The sequence below is a fragment of the Notamacropus eugenii genome, chromosome 1 (assembly GCF_028372415.1).
Source record: "Notamacropus eugenii isolate mMacEug1 chromosome 1, mMacEug1.pri_v2, whole genome shotgun sequence".
NCBI classification, from domain to species: Eukaryota; Metazoa; Chordata; class Mammalia; order Diprotodontia; family Macropodidae; genus Notamacropus; species Notamacropus eugenii.
The window spans coordinates 587,920,522-587,941,141 of record NC_092872.1 but is presented as its reverse complement, the minus strand read 5'-3'; the positions used below and the strand labels follow the sequence as shown (position 1 = coordinate 587,941,141).

Below are 20,620 nucleotides of genomic sequence, written 5' to 3'. Positions count from 1 at the left end.
TTAGCAGTACCAGATCTCAAACTGTAGTACAGAGTGGTAATCATTGAAACAGTTTGATACTGAAGGAGGAATAGAGTGGTTGATCAGTGGAAAAGATTAGGTACACAAAATTCAGAAGCAGTTCAGCACAGTAGGCTAGTGTTTGATAAACCCAAAGATCCCAGCTGTTAGGGGAAGAACTCATTATTTACCAAAAACTATTAGGAAAATTTTAAAGTTATTTGGCAAAAAGTAATTTGGTAGGTATAAGCCAGCATCTCACATTGTATACCAAAATAAGCTCAAAATGGATACATGATTTAGATGTAAAGGATGATATCATAAGCAAATTAGGGGAGCATGGAAGAAGGTGCCTGTAAAGATCTACATATAAAGGAAGAGTGCATGACCAAACATGAGATAGAGAGGTGCAAAAAAATCAGAAAGTTTTTGCACAAACAAAACCAGTGCAGCCATAATTAGAAGAAAAACAGGAAATGAGGCATAGGAGTTGGATAGGGGTGGATCATTGCAGCAGATTTCTGATAATGGTTTCATTTCTCAGAGATAGATAGATCGATGGATGGCTGGATGGATAGATAGGACAAACTAAGCCAAATTTATAAAAACAGGAGCCATTCCTCAATTGAAAAATGACCAAAGATATGAATAGGCAGTTTTCAGAGGAATAACGTTAGGAAAAAATGTTTTTGATCATCGATTACAGAAATATAAATTAAAACAACTCTGTGGTCCTACCTCACACTGATCAGATTGACTAAAATGACAGAAAAGGAATATGTCATGTAGAGGGGATGTGGGAAAATCAGTACAGTATACAAGGTAGAGCTGTGAACTAGTCTATCCATTCTCTAGAACAATTTGAAAATTTGCCAAAAAGGGTTCTGTACTTGGTGCATACTCCAAGGAGATTAAAGAAAAAGTAAAAGGACCCATATGTACAAAAATATTTATAGCAGCTCTTTTTGTGGTGGCAAAGAATTGAAAATGGAGGTGATGACTCTCAGTTGAGGAGTGGCTCAACAAGTCATGGTATATGAATGTGATGCAGTGCTGTTGTGCTGTAAGAAATGATGAAGGGAATGGCTTCAGAAAAACCTGTGAGCTGATTCGAAGGGAAATGAGTAGAGCGAGAAAAACAGTCTACATAGTAACAGTAATATGCTGTGAAAGACTTAATAACTCTGATCACTGAAATGATCCACCGCAGTTCCAAAGGACTCATGGTGTAAAATACAATCCTCTTTCTTCAGGTAGAGAACTGATGACTCAGTACAACCTGAAGTATATTTTTTCTTTTTTTTTATCTTTTTGGAACATAGATAATGCAGAAATATGTTTTGTATGACTTCATATATGTAATGAGTATAGTGTTTCTTACCATCTCACTGGATGAATAAAGGGAGAGAATTTAGAATTGAAAATAAAATGAAAATAAATTTAAACAGTTTGATTAACAATTTTGTGAAACTAAATGGAAATTTCATAACAGATTGCATCTGTGCATCTGTAGTATGTGAGGTACTGTCAGTTTTTGAGACTAATAGTTGACAAAATGTATCTTGAGTTCAATAAGACATTTTACAAAAGTCAATGATATTCGTGGAAATAGCATGGTTGAAATGCAGAAAGTTCTCATTTTGGAATCAGAGGCTCTGCCACTTAGCCTGCCTATGTGACCTTGAACAGGTCACTTCACTTTCCTCAGTCTCAGCTTCTTCACCTGTAAGATGAAAATGTTGGACTGGGTGGTTGCTAAGACCTCTGCCAACTCAGAGTTTACAATGATATAGTCATTTATCATCAGCAAGGTATCACAAATTTAGGTGTTTGCTTCCAAATGATCTATTTCTGGACATCTTAAATTACTATACATCTTAATCACTTCTAAGGATTAACTATAAAGGGTTCCATACTAAGAAGAATTGTGTACTCATACATTCTAACAAACTAGTGGCTTGTGTCTTTTAAGCAAATTGTTTTATAACTTGTTCTCTGTATTGCTTTTAGATCTATCCTTCAGAATTTGGGAAGGAGAGAATGAAGGAAGAACTTGTTCAAGGACCTAAAGAATTACAAAGTATTCCTGAGGATGCTCCTGAAAAAGACTGGTACTGAAACTAAATTTTTAAAAAATCAGTTAAAAAAGCAAATTTAATAAGCCCAGATTCCATTATTTCATATTTTCTAATCATTTTGATAGATTCTAAGCTAAAGTTTATTATTTCTGTAAAAAATGGAGGAGAGGGGAGTTAGCTAAGTGAATTAGTCTTGATGGACTCAATCAGAAAGGATAATACTTATGTAACAGAATATCCTAGAGACTCTTGGTTAGTCTAGTTCACATATCACTGTAGATAAAAGTCATAATGTATCTCCTTCCACATAGTCTGTTATTCAGTTTCATTTTTACTGGTCTTGAATGCAGGAGGATTTTGATGTTTTTCAGAAATTTTGCTTTTCATAGAAATATTCTTAAAACTCTGCTTTCTGACATTAGAAGCCACTTTCCAACTTCTCTGATTTCAGTAATAAAAGGATGAGATCTGTACTGTCCAGTGATAATCTTGTACGATGGTAATCTATTTTGAACCACTAGGTGGAGCTGTTAGTACCAGTTAGTAAAGCTTAACTGTAATGGCTCTGGAAAAAATCTCAAAGTATTTAGAAAACATTCATGATCATTAGGGAAAATTAAATTAAAGTCCATAACAGTTAGGAAAAATTTTTTTAACTGACGGAAAATGTGAATTTAGTAGATATATTTTGCCAAATCAGGAACTTTTTTAATTATGTCTAATCCTATCTAGATGTATTTTGTTAATATTATGTTTTTGTCCAGTGGTTTCATTTTAGAAAGCTATGTATGGTGACAAAAATACTGTTCCTAAAGTATAATTAAGTTTACATATAATTGTGCACAGAGTTCTCAGATTGACTTTCTAGCTGCCAAATTTCATTCACAATATTGCTTGGAAAGTTTGTGCGTCCTCAAGAAAAAATAAGTTGGGTACACTGAAGAATTTGGGCTAGTAGATAAAAGCCATATTATGAAAAACATGGTTTGAAGAGAAGGCTAATTTGTATGTATTTTTCTTGGAGGATCTCTGTGTTTCAAAAGCAAAGGTTTCTACTTACTTTTATATAAATACACTAAATGAGTTTTTTTCGTTTATAGGGCCTCTAGAGAAAAGTTGAGAGATTATCAGTTCAAGAGACTAAAATACTTTTATGCAGTTGTAGACTGTGATTCTCCAGAAACAGCCAGTAAAATTTATGAAGACTGTGATGGACTGGAATTTGAAAGTAGCTGTTCCTTTGTAGATCTGAGGTAACTCCGTTTTGCATCTTTACAGTTTCTTTTGTATATTGCAATGTAACCTGACTTTTTTGGACCAAGAAGGAAATCTTCATGTATATTAATTATGCTTTCACTGGTTTCTCATATACTCCAAAACTGAATTTTTAAGCATAGAATAAAATCTGTCATGAGGAACTGTCACCCATTTAAAAAAAAGGAAATTGATAGTAGGAAATTTTATGATGTTATATATGAGTCACATATTCTATTGACTTAATATAATATATATTTTTTACATATACACATGTGTATGTGTGTATATACACATGTTTACACACATTTTATTGATGTGTTTTGTCTTTATAAGTCATCTTTTCTTCCCCCTCTTCAAATCTGCCTTTGTGACAAAGAAAAATGATTTAGCAAAAATATCAAATTCAGTGGCAGTATCTGGCATTGTTCTATACAAGTTTGTTGCAGTTGTCCTCCGCTTCTCTCCCATGGAGAGGAGGGGAGGTTGTTTCAGTCTTTTTTTTCCAGGACTTTAATTGATTTTTCAGTTATCCAGAGTTCTGATAGTTCTAATAGGTATGTCTTAATTTACATAGTCAATGTATATATTGTTCTCTTGATTTTATTTCACTTTATCTCATCATATTGCACAATAAGTGAAACTCCATTAAGTTCATTCTATAGTTTTTCAGCCATGTTCCTTCATATTTTGTCACATTGTTATTTTTGTTGTTGGGGTGGTAACCCTCTCATTTAGTTGGGGACCAGGTGTGATAACTCAGTTCTTTTTTTTCTGAAGGGAAAAGCAAAGGAGAATGGGAAGGAAGGAGCAATAGGGGCCGCTGTAGTGAGTGAATGGTGTATTGGCATTGTCTTTGGACTCTGGCAGTATTTTCACAAATTGCTCAGGCTTCACTGACTCAGAACTGAAAAACTTCAGATCATTTTGATTCTCAAATCTAAGGAAACAGGAAGCTGAACTACTGTACCATTTTATCTTTAGACTGTTCCTTTTGTTGCCCAGTAAACCAGTCTACTGTGACTGTCAATAGAAATCAGCTCCTTAACAGCCTAGTTTTGTTTGAGAGCTTTGTACTCAAAATGAAATATTTCAGAAAAGGGTAAGATGTATTGTTTCAAAGACACTGGGCTTTTTATGTTTCGATGGGTTTCAGATTTAGAAAAAAAAGACCAATGGTTTTTCTTAACTTGGACTTTTAACATGTTTGAGTATAGACTGGAAAGGCATTTTCTCATTGAACAAATAAGTGTATTTCCTTCCCTTTCTACTTAACACTTAAAGCAAGGTTTTTTAGGCGTTCAGTTAGTGGCTTTCAGACATTTGTTAAGGTTTCATTCATTTCAAATATCATAAATTAATGATAGCTAACTTACTCTTTTCAGAATTGTTTTCTTTTACTTGCTTATTGGAAAAGTGACATAAAAGATTTTAAACTGTTCTAGAGGAAAGGGCAGTGGTTAGAAAATGTAGTTAATAGGCATGAAAAAACTACATTTTCTTTCATTTTGTTGTATACTACATCAACAAAACAAACTAAATTTTCTCCTACCGTACCTAAGAAAACCCTTTTTCGTCAGCCCCAAAGTGCAAAAACATATCTTCTTAACACTTAGGATCATTCATATTAGAAATATTAAAGATATTTTGCCAACTACAATCATTTATTCCTATTGAGCCCACACATAAGCCCATCTGGTAAGAAAATTTATTTTATTTTATTTTAATAATTTTAATTGTTAATAGTCTTAATTATTAATTTATTTATTTTAATATTTAATATTATATGTTATTTAATTATTAATTTAATAGAATTAGTAACTTGATGATTATTAATAATTTAATAATTTTAGTATTACTATTAAACCATTCCAAAGAAAACATGTTGTGGTAGAGTATAAACCATATGCTACCTTTTGGAAACATAATATTGCTATACCTGAAAAGTATAAAAGTCTTAAATATAGTCAGAGCATAGGATAATTTCCTTTTGTAGCTGCCCCTTTTTTCCTTTATATAACAGCATAAGATTTTCAAAGTAATTGAAGTGGATAAATATATAAAATGAAATTACTTCTAGCAGTTTTTGTGCTCTAATGCTTAAGAAAGCATTGTTGGTTTTTCTTTAGACTTCATGCATCAACTTCAAATATTATTTCTAAATTAATTATGTATTCATTCTGAACTTAGCAAACACCAAATAAAATGGGCATATCAATATACATTGAATTGGAAAAAAATATTATACATGAAAATCTCTATGTATAGGTTACTTTTCTTTTTAAATATATGTTCAACCTGCAGCTTTCAAAACTATTCTGCTTGTTCATGCTTCTTCCTGAACTTTCTTCTGTTATCTTTTCTGCATTAAAAAAAAACAGATACCTTATTGACCTTTATTTTCTTTTTCTCCTTTTTTGAGGAGAGGGAGGATTATCCTGTTTCCCTCTAAAGTTTTCCACCCACCTGCCGTATTGGGAAAAAAATAAAAACAAAGCCATTGTAATAAATATATGTGGTCAAGTGAACAGATTTCCTCATTGGCTGTGCACAAAGATGTATGTTTTATTTCATATCTTGAGTTCATCACGAGAGATGAGTAGCATGCTTTCATCATCAGTCCTCTGGAATTGTGCAGATGTTATTTTTCAGATAATACCTTACTTATGTATAGCACATTGTTTTGTTTTTCAAAATTCCATCACATCTGTGAGTTCATCTGATCCCTGTGATAAGATGTTGAGATAGGAATAGTGATTTTTTTTTTCACTGTTACACAAACAATTAAAGCACAAAGAGGTTGTGACTTTTTTGAGATTATATTGTAGGTCAGGGGCAAAGCTACAAAGTCTTAAATTTCTTTGAAACATGGAAGGCTCACTGTTAATGAAACTATGCTTCTCAATTTTCTGGTCTAGTGATGTACCACACATACACATACACCAGAACGTAGTAAATTAATAAAATATTAAGTGCTTCACCAACTTCAGTTATTTGGGGACAAGGTTAAATCAAACCATATTTTTAAATGCACACATAAAGTTCTGCCCTAGGGTCTCATTGTACTATAGAGGGAATCCCAGATTTTCAAAAGCTTTGTCAGTACATCACAGATTCTACCATGTTGGAAAGAACTTGAGAGTACAGTCCTAGAAATACACCATTTCTTTTTTTTTATTTATTTAACTTTTAATATTTATTTTCACAAAGTTTTGGGTTACAAATTTTCTCCCCTTTTATCCCCTCCCACCCCCAAACCCAAGCATTCTAATTGCCCCTGTGACCAATCTGCTCTCTCTTCTATCCTCCCTCTCTGCCCTTGTCTCCGTCTTCTCTTTTGTCCTATAGGGCCAGATAGCTTTCTTTACCCCTTAACCTGTATTTCTTATTTCCTAGTGGTAAGAACATTACAGTTGATCCTAACACTTTGAGTTCCAACTTCTTTAGCTCCCTCCCTCTCCACCCCTTCCCTTTGGAGGACAAGCAATTCAATATAGGCCAAATCTGTGTAGTTTTGCAAATGATTTCCATACTAGTTGTGTTGTATAGGACTAACTATATTTCCCTCCATCCTATCCTGTCCCCCATTACTTCTATTCTCTTATGATCCTTTCCCTCCCCATGAGTGTCGACCTCGTATTGCATTCTCCTCCCCATGCCCTCCCCTCCATCCTCCCCCCCACCCTGCTTGTGCCCTTGTCCCCCACTCTCCTGTATTGTGAGATAGATTTTCCTATCAAAATGAGTGTGCATTTTGTTCTTTCCTTTAGTGGAATGTGATGAGAGTTGACCTCATGATTTTCTCTCGCCTCCCCTCTTTATCCCTCCACTAATAAGTCTTTGCTTGCCTCTTTTATGAGAGATAATTTGCCCCATTCAATTTCTCTCTTTCTCCTCCCAATATTTCTCTCTCACTGCTTGATTTCATTTTTTTTTTTTAAGATATGATCCCATCCTCTTCAATTCACTCTGTGCACTCTGTCTCTGTGTATGTGTGCGTGTGTGCATGTGTGTGTGTGTACTCCCACCCAGTACCCAGATACTGAAATGTTTCAAGAGTTACAAACATTGTCTTTCCATGTAGGAATGTAAACAGTTCAACTTTAGTAAGTCCCTTATGACTTCTCTTTGCTGTTCACCTTTCCATGCTTCTCTTCATTCTTGTGTTTGAAAGTCAAATTTTCTTTTCAGCTCTGGTCTTTTCATCAAGAAAACCTGAAAATCCTCCATTTCATTGAAAGACCATTTTTTCTCCTGAAGTATTATATTCAGTTTTGCTGGGTAGGTGATTCTTGGTTTTAGTCCTAGTTCCTTTGACTTCTGGAATATCCTATTCCATTCCCTTCGATCCCTTAATGTAGAGGGTGCTAGATCTTGTGTTATCCTGATTGTATTTCCACAATACTTGAATTGTTTCTTTCTAGCTGCTTGCAATATTTTCTCTTTCACCTGGGAATTCTGGAATTTGGCCACAATGTTCCTAGGAGTTTCTCTTTCTGTTTCTCTTTCAGGCAGTGTTCTGTGGATTCCTTGAATATTTATTTTGCCCTCTGGTTCTAGAATCTCAGGGCAGTTTTCCTTGATAATTTCATGGAAGATGATGTCTAGGCTCTTCTTTTGATCATGGTTTTCAGGTAGTCCCAGAATTTTTACATTGTCTCTCCTGAATCTATTTTCCAGGTCAGTTGTTTTTCCAATAAGATATTTCACATTATCTTCCATTTTTCCAATCTTCTCGCTATGTTCTGTGATATCTGTCTTTCTCATAAAGTCCTTAGCGTCCATCTGTGCCATTCTAGTTTTGAAAGAACTATTTTCTTCAGTGAGCTTTTGAATCTCCTTTTCCATTTGGCTAACTCTGCTTTTGAAAGCATTCTTCTCCTCATTGGCTTTTTGAACCTCTTTTGCCAATTGAGTTAGGCTAGTTTTCAAGGTGTTAATTTCTTCAACATTTTTTTGGTTCTCCTTTAGCAGGGAGCTGATCTGCTTTTCATGCTTCTCTTTCATCCCTCTCATTTCTCTTCCCAGTTTTTCCTCCACCTCTCTAACTTGATTTTCAAAATTCTTTTTGAGCTCTTCCATGGCCTGAGCCCATTGGGTGGGCTGGGACACAGAATCCTTGATTTCTGTGTCTTTGTCTGATGGTAAGCATTGTTCTACCTCATCAGAAAGGAAGGGAGGAAATGTCTGTTCTCCCAGAAAGTAGCCATCAGTAGTCTTATTTCTTTTCCCTTTTCTGGGCATTCTCCCCAGCCAGTGACTTGACCTCTGAATATTCTCCTCACACCCACCTCGCCTCCTGGTCCTCCCAGCCAGCGTTTGGGGACTGGGATTCAAATGCTGCTTCCCGCCTTAGGGCTTTTGGCGGGAGCAGGGCTGCTATTCAGTGTGAGAATTAAGTTCAGATGGTCAGGTCGGGGCAGGGCCGCCTCTCAGGCTCAGTTCCCTCAGGGGGTTTATGTACAGACCTTCCACAATGGATCCACGCTCCCGCCCACTTGGGGAGCCCCTGTCTGCAGCCGCCTCTCAGCTTCTATCTCCCGGGGGCGGGGGCCCGAGCCATGGGGGCACCCTACTCCCCTCTTGACCTGCCAAAGAGACTCTCTCACCGACCCCCATCACCTGTGGGTGGAGGGGCTTGTGCTGCCGCTGGAGATCCCGTCCCTGAAGGCTGCTTGGATCTGTACCTCTCGGAGCCACGGCCTCCGCAGGTCAGGGCTAGGCTCCGCGTCTGCAGTGCGACGGACCTTTTGCGAGAGGTTTGCAGGTCCCTCTGTGGGTGGAGGGACCCGCGTGGCCGCTGGAGATCCCGTCCCCGTAGCCCACTCGGATCTTTTCCTCTCGGTGTCGAGGCCGCTGCAGGGCTGCACTCAGCTCCCAGTCCCGGCACTCAGCTCCCAGTCCCGGCGCCCAGTCCGCAGCCCGAAGGACCCCCCGCGAGAGGTTTGCAGGTCTCTCCGGAACAGAAATCTCCCTCGCTCCAATATTCCGTGGCCTCTGGGTGCAGAATTCACCGTGAGTTGGTCCCCTCTAGCCGTTCTGTGGGTTGTGGGTTTGGAGCTATGTGTATGTGCGTCTTTCTACTCTCCCATCTTGGCTCCGCCCCTGAAATACACCATTTCTGTTTTTAAGGACTGCCTAATGCAGAATGGATAGCTTGACCGTTTGTTGATGACTTTGTTAGCCACAGCAACCCATGAAACAATATTTTAAAATTCCTCGCAGTCCTGTGCAAGCTCTTCTAGCTCTGTACTGCCCTACTGGCAGCATGTGCCAGAATGATGGAAAAGGAGGTAGAGATGTTCAGTATCACAAAGGTTGTGAACCAGATTAACTTTAACATAGCTGTTAGTAGTTTAAAATCTGAGACCACTGAGTAGACTTGTTCCCGGTATCAATCTTGACATTTTCACTATAAACAAAGTCAGAAGACTGGGGGAAGTTGGAGTAAAAGGAAGGGATAGTTTACATGATCTCCTTGGAAGACAAATAAAGGAGTTGGAAGGATTGGTTTTACTGTGTGTACATAGATAACAAGAAACATTATTTCATTTTCAGCATCTTTTATTGCAGTGCTCATGATAGTTTTTGTTAAAAGATCATAGGTAACATCTGTTAAAACCTCGTAAGACCCTCCAAATTAAATCAGCATATACTTGGATAACAGTAGATTCACTCCAAAGGTTGTAAACACAGAAGGGGCATCAAATTTTTGTGTTGAATAAATTTTTTATGCTATATAGGCATGAAGCTTTTGTGTAGGTTATAAGTCTTTGACCTTGCTCATTCCTTACTCTTAAACAACATATTCTAACGTTGCCTACATATACAGACTAAAAAAAAAAAAAAAGATTTATAACCAAACAGAAATGACTAACTCATGCTATGGAAACCATTCCTAATTCAGCTATTTGTGTGTAAGCAGAACAGCAGCTTGTTAGAGAAAAGATCAAAATTAATATGAAGTCAAAAGAATCAATCATGAAAAAACAACTCCAACTTGATAAATTTAAGCAAGTTGTTGATCCCAAATAATGAGAAAAAATGGAAAAGGAATCTCTAACACCCATTTAAAAATTTTCTTATTGAAGTTTGACTGGTGTGAGTCAGTTGTAATGTTGAAGACATTTTTTAAAAAGGTAAAAAGCACCTACTCAGGAATCATACAGAAAGAGAGGACAACAAAGGGAAAAAAATTATTTAGAATATGAACTCATTTAATAATTTGACAGAAGATGGTGGAAGATTATAAGCAGTATCATCATAAAACAGAAAGAAGCAATGGAGAAAAAACTTACTCCAAAACTGCTAGGTGAGATACTCATCTGAATATAGTCATCCTGTAGTCATTTAAGGATGAAACTGGTGGGAGGCAAACTTAAGGGAAGGATGTACATTATAACCTGGGATGATAAACATGGTGCATCGCTGTCTGCATCATTAGAAGGAATACCTAACATGAGTGAGGTTACACATTTATTGGATATATCAAAGCAGATATCTTTGTGTAAAATAATAATAGGTAACATTTATATAGCACTTACTACATGCGAGGCACTGCTAAGCATATTACAATTATTATCTCATTTAATCTTCATGGCAACCCTGGGAAGTAGGTGCTGGTATTATCCCCATTTTACAGATGAGGAAACTGAGGCAAACTGAGTTGCTTAGGGTCACACAGCTAGGAAGTGTTGGAGGCTGGATTTGAACTCTGATTTTCCTAACTCCAAGCCCAGTGTTCCATCCATTGCACTACTTGTCTGTTGTGTACATATACCCATTGCTTTGTTATGCTGTTTTGAAAATGTTGATTACTTGTGAGCTGCATATGGAATGAATGTGTAAACTGTAGCTAACCTAAAGAATCCAAAATTATTGTTTATTGCTAAAATATTCTTTTAAATTTTTGTTGTTGTTTTTTGTTTTTGTATTTAAGATTTATTCCAGATGATATTACATTTGATGAGGAGCCAAAAGACACAGCCTTAGAAGTGGATATAACAACATATAAACCCAAATATTTTACATCTGCAGCAATGGGAACATCAACGGTATCTGAACCAAATGTTCTTTAAACTTTCCAATATTTAAAAATCTTAACTTACAAAGAGTGTCAGTGATAGTTTAAACACTTCAAAATAGGTTTTTTTCCCCATGACACATAGCATTTTTCAAAATAGTGAGCTCAAAATACACTCAAAATATACATGGATGTTACGCCTTCGTTGTCTGTACTTTGTCTAAGAGCCGTGTTGAGGTTTATAAAGTAGAAGAGCATCAAGTATTATTTGGATGTGGCTAAATCACATGGGAGTGGGAGGGATTTTAAAATTAATGGGTTTTTTTTACTACTCTTAAATGTGGTTCTTCCTCTTGATTTTCTTCTTTTTTATTTCACATTTTCTTTGAACTATCATCCCCCTATATATCCTTTAGTCAAAAGCGTGTGGTAGAAAGAAGATTCTCAAAAGTAAGGGGAAATACAAGAGTGTAAAGTGAGCGGAAGGATTAGTAGCTTATAGTTTGAGAAGCAACATTCTAAAATCAGTTTTATCCTGCCTCATATCAGCTTAAGACATAAATCTGTATTGTACAAATTAACACATTCTCCATTGAGACACATGTAAATGTTCTACAAAATTCAGCCTTATAATTTTGCCGTATTTTCCTGATTTCCTTCCATGTGATATTTTTTTTGAAGGTAGAGATTACTTGGGATGAGACTGATCATGAAAGAATCAAAACACTGAACAGAAATTTTAAAAAAGATGAACTTCTTGACATGGATTTTCAAGCCTATTTAGCATCCTCCAGTGATGATGAAGAGGAACCAGAAGAAGTGCAGCAAGGTGTGTGTTGACTTCTATTTTTCTAAAAACCTCTTTATATTTTGGTTTGCATATATACATATTGCATGTGTGTGTGTGTGTGTGTGTGTGGATGGATTCTTGACAATTTTAATTTTTCTCTGTGCAGAGGTTTTCAGACTTTTTGGTTTCAGGACCCTTTACTCTTAAAAATTGAGGACCCAAAAAGAACTTTTGTTTATATGGTTGTATCTGTTAATATTTTATCATATTTGAAATTTAAATGCCTTCATATTATTGTGAAAAGAATTTTGACCTTGCCAGAAAGGGTCTCAGGAAACTCAGAAATCCCCCGATCACACTCTGAGAACCACTCCTCTATTACAAAGAATAAAAGAATAGCTTATTAGATACATTATATCACTTTCCTAGATTGAAGGGTAACAAGCTGATTTCTTGGGAATAAACTTTATTCTTCCTTTCTCTCCACTCTCTCCACTGTCTATTCCCTCTCCCAAAAAACCTTACCACATTTTAAGCAACCTAAAAATTTTTCACATTTTGCTCAAATCTGGTGCTTGCTGAGATTTGATAAGTTACTAAAAACCTGAAGAAACATATCAAGGCTTATATGTGTATTTTTACATTTACTAGATGGATGCATACATGTATAGTACTATTTTGTACTGTTTAGTGTTTGACATATGTGTACTATGTAGAAATGGTATTCAAAGTCATCTTGATTGTTTAAATCTCAACCAAGTTTCCATCAAACTCTGTGGCTCTGTGTAGCTGAACATTCTCACATAAAATCTTTTGAACTTTTGTTCTTCAGAAACCTATAATAGAAACCTTGGTATATTAGTTCTGTCACTAGTTATAATATAGCTGTTGATAAAGGAAAGAGCCATGAGTTGTTCATACCATACATTTAAACTAAACTTTAATTCTTTTTGTTACAAGTTTTCCTTTCATATAAGAAGCAAAAGATTTATTTTCCTCAATTTTCACTTTTGATGTATTGTGCAGACATATCTAAAAAATCTGTTTTGGAAAGAACATAAAACTGGATGTCATTTAAAAATAACTTCTCTGTATCACAAGTAGTTTATCCCTATTTTTCTTCATTAAACCCTTTACAAAACAAAGTTATTCATAATATAAGTATCTCAGTACATTTATAAAATTTTATTTTATTTTCAGTTCATGGAATAAAACAAAAATTTCCAGAATTCAGCACAATAAAAAAATTATTGCACATGAAACAGCATATTTACCATATACAACTTACTATTCCTTCCAAGTACACAGCAAAGTTATTATGTGAAGTTTTTTTTTCTTTTTTTTCTTCTCTCCCCCTCAACCTGGCCTACAGATGGCTACCATTAGACACAAATGGGGGGAAGGGTTTTTGTACACATTTATATGTAAAATTACTCTATACATTTATTTATCAGTTCTTTGAATGCAGCTAGTGTTGTTCTTCATATGTCCTTTTTTATTTGTGTATTTATAATAGTTGAAACGATTTAGTCTCTCAAATATGTTCTTAAAACCATATTGCTGTTACTGTTGTCTTGGTTCTGCTCACTTGGCTCTTCATCGTTTCATACAAGTCTTTTTGTGCCTTTCTAAAATCCATGAGCTCATTATTTCTTATAGCACAGCAGTATTTCATCACAACCATACACCACAACTTTTCTTTCTGTACTTAATAAGTCTTGGTCAATAGCTTTGATTTTTTCACTTTAATTTCACTGTATATTTTCCTGTCTAAGCTACCAATCTCCTTGGAATATCTTCAGATCTAATTTTCTATTTATTATTACATACATTCTTCAGCAAAAATGGTAAGGTCCAAGATGTTATATAATAATATATTAGAATAACTGTAGCAATAGAATGCTTAAAACATGAAAGACAGGTGGCAGCATTGTAAATAAACAACAGCACGTGACAGTATTAAAGATAGGTGACAACATTGTTCATAAATTCTTAAGTTGGCTGATTAAATTTAACCCTTGTAATCAAATAACTGGGACTGATCTTCTCTAATGATGTGAATGACTTCATTTTTGCTTTTAGGACAGGGAGAGTTTTTAGTATTTCTTATCATAAAATAACAGGTTTTTCATGAATTTATAAGTTTTTATGGATTTCATCATCTTTTATTTATACTTTGTTAAAAGTGTTTAATTATTTAGTATATGCTAGGGAAATTGTTTACATTGGAAGTTTAATACTGGAACTTTTCATAGTTTTTAGAGATCTCAAATAATTTTTTGATTTTTTAGTTCTTGGCACTACTCATAAGTGAGTAAGCATTGCAACTTAGCATATATACTAGATACTTACTCAGATAAACCTGGGCATTATTCTCTCACAGGTATATAAGAAAATATGTTAAATAACTATCCTGAGTCTACTTTTTATGTTTTGCTTTATGCTGCCATATTGTCATTTAATAAGAGCTCCAGTTGTATCTTAGGATGAGAGAGAGAGAGAGAGAGAGAAACCTCCACAAGCATATACTCCCATCCCTTCATATAACAGTTAAGTAAACTCAGAAGTTCAGTGGTGAAGTAAGCTGCCCAGGTAGTGAATAGGGACAGAACCTCACTTCCAATTCAGGTGTGTTGACTCTAAGATATCACAGACAAGGAGACAGCATTGTATGATGGAAAGAGTTTAAAGGATCTGGGGTCAAATCTCAGCTTGGTTATATAACATTGTACAGGTTACTTAACCCTTGTGTGCTATGCGCTCCTCTTCTGTTAAATGAGAGGATTGAATGAAACAGCTTCAGAGGTGCCACCAAGACTTGTAATTTAAGTGGTGACATTCTAGGTTATATTGGGAAGAATGGGTATGTGTTTTTTACATGTATTGCTACCACAGATTTGGTGCATCTCTTGCCAGCAGAGACAAGAAGCAAACAGGAAAATTTTAACATTAATATCCCTTTTCTCAGTTGAGCATTTATTTGACTAAATTTTCAGCATCTCTGTTTAACAAAATTTTTAAAAGCTTAGATAACAATATGTTTTGCATATGATTCCATTCGTTTAATAATATATCCATTTGTTGATGATTGGACAAATATTATCCAAAGTGACAACAGTTTAAAATGCATGTATGGTGTTTAGTACCTTCTGCTCCCTTTATTTTCATTCCATCACCATTACTGCAGAAAGAAAAGACTGTCACATAGGATTCATGAGTCTTTTTGTCTTTTTATGTTTCTTGGTCTATTGTGGGCCAAAAAAGTCATTACTTCATGGTCATACTTCTGGAGATTAGACTTTCTGTACTGAGTTAGGCCGGTCCTTGGACGGCAAATACGGTCTATTACCTACTCTATATTCAGAACCTTTACACTGGAGCAGAACCTACCAGAACTTATCCATCACTGATAGTCTTTTGAGATTCAAGGACGCTACTATTGTCAAGTCCTCCAGGTAGAATTTTAAGTAGACCAATAAGTTTATCTGGAGTAACCAAATCACAGCTTTATTGATATTTGTATAAAGGAAACGAGGGCATAAAAATGTTTCAATAGGAGGATAAGTTACAGGTTGCCATGAGAGAGATGAATAGAAGCACTGAAAAAGTTGGTTTCATGATAAGCCTATAGGAAAGAAGATATTTTGTAGAATTTTTGGTCATCTTGGTTATAAATACACAAACCGTCATGAAGACAAAGTATAGAACCAATATCTGTTGCTGAGGATAAGAAAGTAGAGATATTCCTCAGAGAATTTGGCAAGATACTCAGGAATGTCAACATAACTTGATATTTAATAACTTCAGCTGAAAAGTGGGCACAGGATAGATGGCAAAAAACTACGTGGGAAATTTGCTCAGTATTGAGAAATGAAAAAAGGCCAGACGGAGCTTTTCGACTGCTTTGGAAAGAGTCAGGAAACTGACTCTGCTGAAGCACCAAAAAATCAAGCTCTCTCTCTTCCCCTGTTTCCCTCTCTTCCTCACTCCCTTCCCAGAAAAGAAAAATAAACCCTTACTAACTGTATCTTAATTGACAGAAAATGACTTGTTACCAAATAACATAGAAGTCATTTCAGAAATTGCATTCTTTTTTAGTGGGTCAGATCATTGGTTAGAGCAAAAGTCAAAGTTTGTACCAAAATAAGGTGAGGTAGCATATTAATACCAAATTATAAGACAAAGTTGTATTATTTTCTAAGCATTGAAGCAACTCTAACTCTGTTATATTTCAGCAAGTTGTTAACTCTGAAAACTAAGAAAAAGAATGAAAGAAAAGACAGTGAGTCCATCTCAGATTCTTGGAGAATTTTAACTGTCCACAGGAGCCCCAGTGAGACTGAATGGGCCTGGAAATCAAACTATCTCAGCTAGCAGATATTCAAACTTTTTGCCAAGAAGAGAGACGTGGAAGCCAAAGACAACACTAGTTTAGAATACAACCCCATTTAAAAACCATCATGGAGTTGAAAGACAGTTACAAACAGTATTACCTCACAGAATAGTGAGAAATAATTGGGGGAAAAAGAAGCCTGCAGAGACCTTGACATGCACCCTAACTGGACTGAATCATACAGAGAGTGATTTGTAGTTTAAACTGGAAAGAGGGCAACAAATAAATCTGAATTGGAACAGCTCTACTGTCATTTCTAAGGCAAGAAATCTGAGAGTAGAATCATTGAATTTTGACTGTTGCACCTTAAGTGTACCCACTATACATTTTGAGGCAGTGGTGTGTTTTCTTTTTAACTGATTTCATCAGTATAAAGGAAGCTTCCAGTGAAGAAGTTCCTTCTTCAGTGCAGATGAGTATCTTCTCTGCAAGTTGTCTTTAAGAGTTGTACTAGAAAATTAAATAATTTGCCCACTCTTTATCAGAGTGGTTCTTCCTTTCTGGGTGAGCTCTCTTTTCACTCTCATGCTGCTTCTCTTAGTGATTTTTAAGAAGATGAAATCAGGAAGGAGTATTAGCTGGACCTGAACAAAATACCTACTGAAAAAGTTCATGCTGTAGATGACATCATTTAAGGTTCACAATAACACAATGAGGAATATTCCACACTACTCCATGGAAAATACTACACATACACACATAGCCCTTATACCAGAATACCAGGAAAAAAGATTCAGATGATAGCAACTGTTGTCACATTCCTACTTTCCCATTTCTGTAAAATCTTTGTGCATGACCTCTGCATACATCAGAAGACCATGAAGAAAGGAAGGAGACTTAAACTGCTCTCTGCAAAAGATCACATTCATCTTCATAGCTGTTTCACTTAATGAGAATAGAAATTTTGACAGATACCCTGTTGTGTTGGGGGAACTTCAGTCCACTGATTATCATAAGGCCGCACATAAGTCATGGAAACATTTGCTCACCAAAGCTGTTTGTCACTACTGTGGAAGATAAGGGACTCCTATTAATGATGTCACTCTCCAGGTGATACTGCTTATGGTTGGCAGTGTGTTGACTCTGTTAGGCCTAGTAATAGAGAATTCTAAAGCAAGATCTATACTCTTTTTAAAGAAATAGTCTAGTCAAAATTAGTCATTATTTGGGAGGGGGGAAGTAAATTAATGCATTCATTCATTCAGCTCATAATTAATGAAAGCTTTACTCAAAATTAATAAGAGCGTTACTGCATTCCAGACACTGCTAGGGATTTGTGATAGAAAGACAAAAATAAAATTACACCGTCCTTCAAGAAACTTAAATTTTCTTCCAGAGAAAATGTATATACATGTGAGTAAATGCAAAAAATATGCATGATAATTTCTAAGGGATTCTAAGATGAAGTTATCATAGGCCTTATATAAGAGAATTTTTAAAAAACCATACTGCTCTAATTACAACATGTAGACAGGCAGCTTATTAGATTGGTCATTGTACATAGTTACCTAGCTAGATTTCATTTGGGAAATTGCGGGATCCTTTTCATGTTTCTGAGCTACTCTCCTGACATTTTTTTCTGTTTTTAAACTCCAGTATTCTCCTAATGATACACAAAGGACATCAGAAAGATGCACAGTGAATTTTAAGGATGTAACATTGGGTGGGGGGGGGGGGGGATTTTTATACTTTCTTCCAATTGCATATTAAAAAATTTCAGTATTTCTTTTTTAAAATTTTGAGTTCCAGATTCTCTCCCTCCATCCCTTAACCCTCTCAGACAGTAAGCAGTTTAGTATAGATTATACAGGTGCAGTCATGCAAAACGTATCCATATTAGCTATGTTGCAAAAGAAAACACAAACCAAAAAAAAAAACAAGAAAAAATACGCTTTGATCTGTATTCAGACTCCATCAAATCTTTGTCTGTAGTATAGCATTTTTCATCATAAGTCCTTCAGAATTGTCTAGGATCATTGTATCAATCATAATAGCTAAGTCATTAGCAATTGATCTTTGTATAATATTGTTGTTGCTGTGTATACAGTGTTCTCCTGGTTCTGCTCATGTTACTTGCATCAGTTCATATAAGTCTTCAGAAACCATCCGGCTTATCATTTTTTTAGCACAGTAATATTCCATCATGATCATCATATACCCCACTACTTATACAGTCATTTCCCAAATGGGTATCCCCTCAGTTTCCAGTTTTTTGATGCAGCATATTTTCAAGAATAGTTACTATTTAAAGATTGGTATAAAATGTATCATCAAAAGTATACATTTAAAAAGCATCCATCACCAGAAAAGTTAGGTGGGATTTTCAGCAGTTGGATATAGTGATAACACAATTTGAGTGAGTGCTTTGCAGGTATTCATGAAAAATTAAAAGAACCACAGGGAAGGTCCCCAGCATGTTGGGGAGATCCTCTCAAAGATTTATAAAACACAATAGATGAGAATTGTGTAGGGTAGAAAAGCATGGAGAGATTTCAGTCTATATTAGTCTAAAGAGTACTCATATTAGTGAGATCACACTGTCATAGAAGAATGCAGTACATGACATTTTCAAAAGCACATTTTATCATAAATATCATATTAATTAGGAACTTGCTTCAGTGTCTTTATATACCTAGAAGTTAAAGTTAGTGTTTTTAATGATACCATAACTGTAATATTTAACTTATTTGATTGTAAAAATAAAATATCCCTCACATATACTAAACCCTAGTAGTAGAGGAAAAACATACCTTTATATAAGTTACACCACAGTTTGGAGGTTGAGAAAGTAAAGTTTTATTACTGGAAAAAATCAATTTAAAGTAGGCCATCAGAGATTTGCCACTAAAATTTCAACCTGGAAAGATCTTGCTTCTAATTATGTTTTCAGAAATGAGCTTTTAATAGAAAGAAATACATTGCCATTTTGTTAATGTGTTCCTGATGTTTTATCCATCAAGTTATGGGATACATGACAGGATTCCATCCAACATTATTATTGTGGCACTAAGCACAAACAGAAAAAAAATGAATTTCAGCTGTTTGAATGGAAATGTAAAAGTATGATAGGATGGAAAGAATGTCCTGGACTACTTTTTATTCATTTTTTGAAAAAAATCTATAAAAATATTTATAAGCATTTTCTTTTACCTATTTTTCATAAAAATGTTACCCTTTTAGGATTTGAAAAAGAAAAATCTGCTACTAGGGATGTTATACAATGTATTACTTCATAATGTCATGTATTTTTTAGGAACCTTTTAGCCATAGTTCTTAGCATGGAAGCCTCCGTTACACTGCTTCTGAATTTTCTCTTATTGGGGTTATTCATTCAGTGCAAAAAGTCTTTTGTTTTAAGTGTTTGAATTCAAGACTTTAATTTATGTTTTTGACCTGATGTATCAAAGTGGGAGTTTAGGAACACAATTTTTATGTGAACTAGCTTTTTTCTAATAGTTACTGCTCTCAATTTTTTGTGATATTCTTTTGGAATCTGGCAGCAGAGTATTTTATGGATTTGGAAAGAGGAGACCTTGCCAAGTTATGCAAATTAACTGAAATAAATCCTTATCTGCTCACTTTATTTTCAAAATAGAATAGGGAGCCCATTTGAAAATAGATTTGCTGATTATCAAGTAGAAAGACTCAGCTCTCAAATTCCTTCCTGTCAATTATCTCCACAATAAGAGCAACTTCTTTTATCTTTCTGTCTTGGGGCTCGGTTCTCATGTACCAGATTAAGGAGATGTCCTTTTGGCTCATTTCTACCATGAAACTGTGGGGCTGAGTACATTTGCCTGCATCCTTATTTTCCCTCGTGTTTGCCTATCTTTTTTTCCTCATCATCACAAGGAATACATTGCCACTACCATTAATAATAACTAACATTGATATAGCACTTTGAGCACTTTACATGTATTATTTCATTTGATCCTTGTAACAACCCTGTGAAGTTATTTCTGTTTTTTACAGCTGAGAAAACTGAGGCTGACAATGACGCACAACTATAATTTGAAGCAGAATTCAAATTCAAGTCTCTCTGACTCCAAATGAATTTCACACTCTATTCACTGTTCTACCTA

General features: G+C 35.3%; 1 protein-coding gene across 2 annotated transcripts in view; it reads left to right on the top strand.

The window, feature by feature from the left end:
- ESF1 (ESF1 nucleolar pre-rRNA processing protein homolog) overlaps positions 1-20,620 on the top strand; it is a 94,228-nt gene that overhangs the window by 14,196 nt on the left and 59,412 nt on the right. For both annotated transcript variants that reach the window (XR_011972547.1, XM_072634479.1), the window contains exons 5-8: positions 2,011-2,111; positions 3,179-3,331; positions 11,272-11,386; positions 12,037-12,184. Coding sequence is in view for 1 of the 2 variants with exons in the window: in XM_072634479.1 (XP_072490580.1) it covers positions 2,011-2,111; positions 3,179-3,331; positions 11,272-11,386; positions 12,037-12,184 (517 nt within the window). In the remaining variant the exon portion in view is untranslated. The remainder of the gene's footprint in view (positions 1-2,010; positions 2,112-3,178; positions 3,332-11,271; positions 11,387-12,036; positions 12,185-20,620) is intronic.